Source organism: Vigna radiata, chromosome 2 (genome assembly GCF_000741045.1).
Source record: "Vigna radiata var. radiata cultivar VC1973A chromosome 2, Vradiata_ver6, whole genome shotgun sequence".
NCBI lineage: Eukaryota > Viridiplantae > Streptophyta > Magnoliopsida > Fabales > Fabaceae > Vigna > Vigna radiata.
In genome coordinates, this window is record NC_028352.1 from 8,598,210 (window position 1) to 8,605,366 (window position 7,157).

At 32.4% G+C, this 7,157-nt stretch overlaps 1 protein-coding gene across 1 annotated transcript; it reads left to right on the forward strand.

Annotated features, from left to right (window-relative positions):
• The first annotated feature begins 2,068 nt into the window (after positions 1-2,068).
• On the forward strand, positions 2,069-5,922 carry LOC106756497 (GTPase LSG1-2). The gene is made up of 6 exons (XM_014638956.2): positions 2,069-2,483; positions 2,573-2,740; positions 2,924-3,017; positions 3,923-3,979; positions 4,315-4,394; positions 4,499-5,922. Exons 1-6 carry the CDS (start codon positions 2,269-2,271, stop codon positions 5,628-5,630), a joined length of 1,746 nt encoding a protein of 581 aa, XP_014494442.1. The 5' UTR covers positions 2,069-2,268; the 3' UTR covers positions 5,631-5,922.
• The last annotated feature ends 1,235 nt before the right edge of the window (positions 5,923-7,157 follow it).

Sequence of the window (7,157 nt, forward strand, 5' to 3'; positions counted from 1 at the left end):
ACAGTGTTAATAGTAAAAAGAAAATAATATTTTTCTAAGAAATCCATAAACTTGTAAATTAATTATATAAGTTTCTATTATTATATTATATAAATAAGGAACAAATCTTGTATGATTGTTACCTTTTGGTTTTTGGATATTAGATAGATGGGTTGGATTGATTTTTGTTTTAATAGATAATGTGTTTAAATTATTATATTTGACTAACTTGTTCATAAATGATTTTGATTTTGAGATGTAAAATGTATAAATGATTTATGTTTAAATATTATTTTAGTTTTTAATTCCTCAAATTTATTTAATATAGTCCTATTTTTTTTTCGCTTTCAACTAGATTTTATTTTCATAAATTTTGTTTAATTTAATCATTTTCCACCACGGGAAAGATATTAAAATATGAAGTCAGCTTAAAGTAAAAGGAAATTTTGATAAAAAAATTAGACAAATATGAACTTGAACTCATGAGATATAGTAAATTAAAAGATAAAAATATATTGAAAGATGTTAGCACGTAGAATTAGTAAAATGAGTTAAACTTAAAACATTCAAAAAAAGAGAAGCAGTATCAACATATAATTAACTGGCATAAAGTAAATAAAATGAAATGCAAATATATACTGAAAAATAATCTCCAACAATAGGTCAATTTTTTAAACAGAAATAAATGCAAATATATAACCAGCTTAAAATGTCATGATAGATATATATAATTTTAATTATATATATATATATATATATATATATATATATATATATATATATATATATATATATATATATATATATTCTTATAAATGAGGTGAAGGTAAGGATGATAAGGGGACGAAGTAGATGTGGATTTTATTATCTCATTTCTGTAATAAAAAGTCATTTCTATCTTCTTACTCAAAACTAACGGATATATAATTTTATCTCATCCTTATCTCCATCGAGTAAAATATTAAAATCAAAATTTAACTACATTTAGGAAAAAGTTGTAAAAAGTTACCGGAGATTCTCAATCGAAAATAAATCCATGCTATACCTAACTTATAATAGTTCAATTAATACTATAAATCTACTAATTGAGATATTATATTAATATTTACTCAATATGTATTATATTTATATTCATACATATCATTCGAGTACAAATTATACTCCATTGATGTAGATCTAAAAGAAATAACATTAGATTAATTGACCAAATACTATATCGTGAAAATTACAAGAAAATACAATATTAACTTTCATCCATCAAGTGTTCTTATAATTTATTTTTCAAAGCATTTAAACTTAACTTGATGGAAAATCATTGATAAAATTAAATGTAATTAATGTTAATGATATTTAATAACATGATTATGTGCACAAGGATGTAATAAGAAGAATGTGGTGGGAGTGATACCGCAACCTCATTTCATTATGATGTTAGTAACTTTTATCAAATCTGAGATTCAGATAGAAATTCGGGAATCCTTAACGAATTCAACTCGGGTTTGCGGATTATCTTCTTTATTTTCTATTGAATTAGTGTATCTATTTTTTTTGGACCAGTAACAATTATTCATTTTGTTATTCATAATTTCTATCAACTTTTTTTTCTTTCTGCAATTAAATGTTAACGAATTTAACTTTGTTATTTAAAATAACGCAACTTCATTTGCTTATTACACATAAAATTAATTAATTTAAATTTAGGTACTTTATAAAATGATTTATTTTTATGTTTCTCTAAAATTTTATTTTACTAATACTCATATTCATAATAAAATTTCACTTTAAACTTTATTTCAGCCTTTATTTATATTCTTAGTTTTTTTTATTCATTTTTATATAATATTATTTTACAAAACCAAACATGCTCGCACTAAATAATGGATGAGTATACTATAAAAAGATACCAGGAAACAAACATTTTAAGTAGATGATAAACATTTAAATAATTTTTAATATTTAAGTAAATCTAACTTTTAGTAAAGTGTTGTTTTTTCTTTTAATGAATTATCTAATTATTACATATCGTTTATGAAAATTTTATTTATTCTCATCTTCATTTCTATCTGAATAATTTATATTCTACTACGTATGGTTATAGATAGAAGTATTGATTACATATGTGGTCGGTTTAACGGGCTAAATAAACCGGGCGGGGCCGGGTCACGGCACCTCTTCGTTGCAACAAATCCGAACCCTAAATACGAAACCAGCCATGGTAGCATAGCGGAAGCAGAAAGCGAAAAGCAAAGAAACAGAAAGAGGAAGGAGAAAAAGCACTGCGTGGAAGCCATGGGAAAGAAGAACGAGAACCAGAAAACGGGGCTAGGTCGAGCCCTGGTGAAGCAGCACAATCAGATGATTCAACAGAGCAAGGATAAGTCTCGCTTCTACAAAAAGAAGGTTCTCGAATCCTTCACCGAAGTCTCCGACATCGACGCCGTCATCGAACAATCCCTCGAATCTCTCCCCGAACACGCCGTCGCCTCCACCACCATCATCAGCCTGTGAGTCTTCTTTCTCTTCCTTCGGCACTCACGCGCCACCCCCTTCTTTCCGCGAATGCTCTGTGACTTTAATCCTTCTGTGAGAGTAGGGACCCTGCCGAAATGACGCCTGAAGAAACGAGGAAGCAGGAGGAGGCGCTCCACGCCAGCAGCCTCCGAGTTCCGCGCCGGCCGCTGTGGACGCCCGACATGTCCCCCGAGGAGCTTCACGACAGCGAAACGCAAGCTTTTTTGGTTTGGCGTCGCAGTTTAGCGAGGTTAGTTGTAGTTGGTTTAGGCTTGTCCGGATATTAGGCTATGAATCGGATTTCTAGACTAAATTATGGAAACTAGGTTTTTTGCATGTTCTGGGATTACGGATGTAATTTTCATCTTTGTAATATTGCTAGCGTTATTAAAGGATTTAGACAATTTTAGTTTGTGTTTTGGCGGTGTTTTAGGCTTGAGGAGAACAAGAAGCTTGTCCTTACACCTTTTGAGAAGAATCTTGACATCTGGAGACAGCTCTGGCGTGTTGTTGAGCGTAGTGATCTGGTGAGTTCGTATCCTTTTTGAAGTTTTATTGGTTGATGAATAGTCTGATTATGTTATGCTGGAATGACTGATAATGGCCTAGTTACTTGGATTGTACACAATGAAGATAAGCATGTTTCTCCTTTTTATGAATATGATTGCAAAACAATTGCGTCTTCTTACACATGCAACACTTTATGTTGTTGAAGTAAATAAGTCTAGTCTGTCATGTTCTTGTTTCTATGTTGGTGAGTTCCATCTCAATTCCCTAATGTCATTTCGTTTGTTGGAAAGAAAACAGTATATTGATATGATAACAAATAATGGAGCTCTGCTCTGCTTAAGATGATCGTCAGTAGCATATTAATAGATGCAGAAGGAGTTCCACAACACTTTGTGATCCTTTGTTATTATTTCCTGTTTAACTATACTGGTTTCATTGATTCCATTTCTTACTGGCCTTATCTTTCATTTGGCCTTTTATTCAAACAAAAAAATAAGGGAAAACGGCTAAACAAGTTGGAGTTGCATCATTAGCTGCAAATTGAAAAGTGTTCGAAACAATCTTATTTTGCATCTTTCTAATACTATGAAAAAAAGAAAGAAAAGCTCTAGTAGGAAACCGGGGACAGTGGATATCAGTCTACTTCTTATTCCTCCTTAGATGTACAATCATTTTTTTCTTCCTATCAATATATATATATATATATATATATATATATATATATATATATATATATATATATATATATATATATATATATATATATATATATATATATATATATATATATATATATATTTATCAGTTAATGGATTTGTATGTGTATTGAAGTATCAATTATGTTTTGCTTTTTATATATTTCCCTTTTTTTGGAAGTGCATGAAATGTTAAAGTTGACGATCCTTTCATGCTTTTTTGTCAGCTTGTTATGGTTGTCGATTCCCGAGATCCTTTGTTTTATCGGTGCCCAGACCTTGAGGTGAGATGTTTTTTTCTTTCTTAATAACTAAATGCTAACTTGACAACACTAGAGGTGGTTAGGTTTGAAGCAAATAGTGGAAGATTTTGGACTGGGTATTCTTGTGTAATGAGTTCAGAACAGTCAAAGCATCCTTTCAGAGTTACCACTTCTATTCTCTAAAAAATATTAACTTAATCTCCATAAAATTATGGCAAGCAGTAATGAGATAGATTTGATTAGACATTGTATGTTTGTATAGCCTACTATGAACCCTTATCTTTATTTATTTCTTTTAAGAATCACTATCGCATGAGCCAAGCATGATTTGTGTTGCACCGATTTCTTTGAGACAGGCTTATGCACGGGAGGTTGATGAACATAAACGCACATTGCTTCTGGTTAATAAGGCAGATCTTTTGCCTGCTTCTATCAGGTCTGAATGTCTCATTCCACGATGAGGTTTATACAGCATCAAATCATTGGCCTTGGTTGTATCTTGCCTCATTATTTGTCCTGTATTTCTTTTCTTTTTTGTAGAGATAAATGGGCAGAGTATTTTCGAGCTCATGATATTCTCTTCATCTTCTGGTCCGCTAAAGCTGCCACAGCAGCCCTGGAAGGAAAAAATCTTGGTTCATCATGGGATGATGATAACACAGGGAGAACTAATAGCCCAGACACAAAGATATACGGAAGGGACGAGCTATTGGCCCGCCTGCAATCAGAAGCAGAACAGATAGTGAACAGGAGGAATTCAGGCACCTCCGGTGCAGGGCCATCTAACATTAAATCACCTGCTGAAAATACTGCCGGCAGTTCATCATCGAGTAATGTAGTAGTGGGATTTGTTGGATATCCTAATGTGGGGAAAAGTTCAACTATCAATGCTCTGGTTGGTGAAAAACGGACTGGTGTCACCTCCACCCCTGGGAAAACAAAGCACTTTCAGACATTAATTATCTCTGATAAGCTGACCCTCTGTGATTGTCCTGGATTAGTTTTTCCATCTTTCTCTAGCTCAAGATATGAGATGATTGCTTGTGGGGTGTTGCCAATTGATAGGATGACTGAACACCGGGAATCTGTCCAAGTTGTGGCTGATAGAGTCCCAAGACATGTCATCGAACAGATTTATAAGATAAGGCTTCCTAAACCTAAGCCATATGAGTCCCAATCCCGTCCCCCTCTAGCATCTGAACTTTTAAGAGCATACTGTGCTTCCCGTGGGTATGTTGCTTCTAGTGGACTTCCTGATGAAACTAGGGCCACCCGTCAGATACTGAAAGATTACATTGATGGGAAGCTGCCTCACTATGAAATGCCTCCAGGTACATCAGAAGAGGAACAAGCTTTGGAAGATCCCACCGCACATGACTCAGTTGACTTGCATGCATCAGATTCGTCTGATATTGAAGATTCTTCAGATGTCGAGAGTGGTCTTGCACCAAATCTTGAGCATGTATTGGATGACCTCAGTTCATTCGACATAGCTAATGGACTTGCTCCAAAAAGTACGACTCTTAAGAAGCCCAAGGCATCTCATAAACATCATAAAAAACCGCAGAGGAAAAAAGATCGTGCCTGGAGAGCAGGAAACGATGATGCTGATGGGACGCCGGTTGTAAGATTCTTTCAGAAACCAGCTAACACAGGTTCTCTGAAGGATTGATGAGGCCATGTGATCTTGTTCTTGTACAACAGCTTATTTGGTAAAACTCATTTACATTGTTAATACGAGGTTAAAGATAACGTTTGTTTGGGATATTCCGGAAATATGTTGTGAGCAATTTTACGTAAGCTCGTCCCGTAGGAAAAAAAATTGTTTCTGTGAATATTGTTGTTCTTATTAATGGGTTGAGAATGATGCCGTAGGACTGGAAAATTAGGTTCTACTGTTCTAGTACTGGTGATATCTACGCATCTGTGTGCCAATAATTAAGACGATTTTGAAGGTTGCTTGATGTTTAGGACAATAAAACATTTTACAAAGCATTTTTATTTCTATCTATAAGGATTAGTTTTATTTGAGCTATTTTTTCGGCACTGTGTATGTGCCTTTGCTTCTCAAGTTTCACTGTGCGTGAGGTTGGAAGAGAGGAAAATGTGTCAAACATATCTGGTTTGCTTCTAAAAATAAATGAGAGAAAGAACTATGTTGACCTCACTCTTCTTTATCACACTTTGAAAAGACAGACTTAATATTTTATGCATCTAAATGAAAGGAAAATAAGTCTAAGCTATAAATCCAGAGAATAGAGAATGCATTTTTATTTAAATTAACTTTTTGTTGACCGTCAGAATAAAAACTCCTCCAAATATTCTGCTTCACTCCTTCACAATCAAAGAGAGAAGTAAGATAATATCTTATTCTTCTTCCTTAAAGAAAGGTATATTTTCAGTTCCTAGATTGGTAGTCTTAAGTTCCTCTAGTTTGAATTTATTTTCGCCCTTCTTTCCACTCTAAATTTCATTCTATTAATTGAAGTTCTTCATTTCAATAAAAAAAAAAAAAACTAATGTTTTGAGCTCTTTATTATTCTTTGATGTCATCAAAGACTTTTAAAGAGATAAGAGTCATCTCTCATAATTTAAATTCAAAATAGTAATTTTCTAACTTTTGTAGTCATTATCATGTACAAATTTGAGTTCACTTTGAAGTATGAAAACTTAATCAAAGTTTATGGGAAAAATTATAAATAAAATAATTTTTCTATTTTTCGTACAATCTTTTAAGAAAATTTAATGTTTTAATAAAGTGCGTTTTATTAAATTTTCAAAATTTTTCCAATGTAAAATATTTACATTGTTGAATAATTAAGAATACAAAATTGTATTATGATTTACAAGATAACTATCATAAAAAGTAATAAACTTATTATACGCTACATTTTATCATTACATATCATTATATAAAAAGATTTTTCTTCCAAGTTACCATGAATATGGAAACAAAAATATGTACAGTATTAAGAAAAAGTGATTGATTAAGTTAAAATCTCTTAAAAAAAAAGTTAAATGAATCAGAATCGGATACATACCGATCTGGCATGCATTTGGTCCATGTGAGCTTGTCTACGAGATTCCATCTCTCGCATGAAAACAACGAAAATGATGAACTCAAATGAAATAATAGAAGTTAACCTTCTTCCTCAGTGAACAAAACATGTATTCCCCACCATACTTCAAACCTCAAATA

Excerpts from the sequence above, each read along its gene's own strand:
- LOC106756497 (XM_014638956.2), top strand. The coding sequence starts at position 2,269 with ATGGGAAAGAAGAACGAGAACCAGAAAACGGGGCTAGGTCGAGCCCTG. Across the intron at positions 2,484-2,572 it reads TCCACCACCATCATCAGCCT|GGACCCTGCCGAAATGACGC; the intron begins GTGAGTCTTCTT and ends CTGTGAGAGTAG. Across the intron at positions 3,980-4,314 it reads ATCGGTGCCCAGACCTTGAG|GCTTATGCACGGGAGGTTGA; the intron begins GTGAGATGTTTT and ends TCTTTGAGACAG.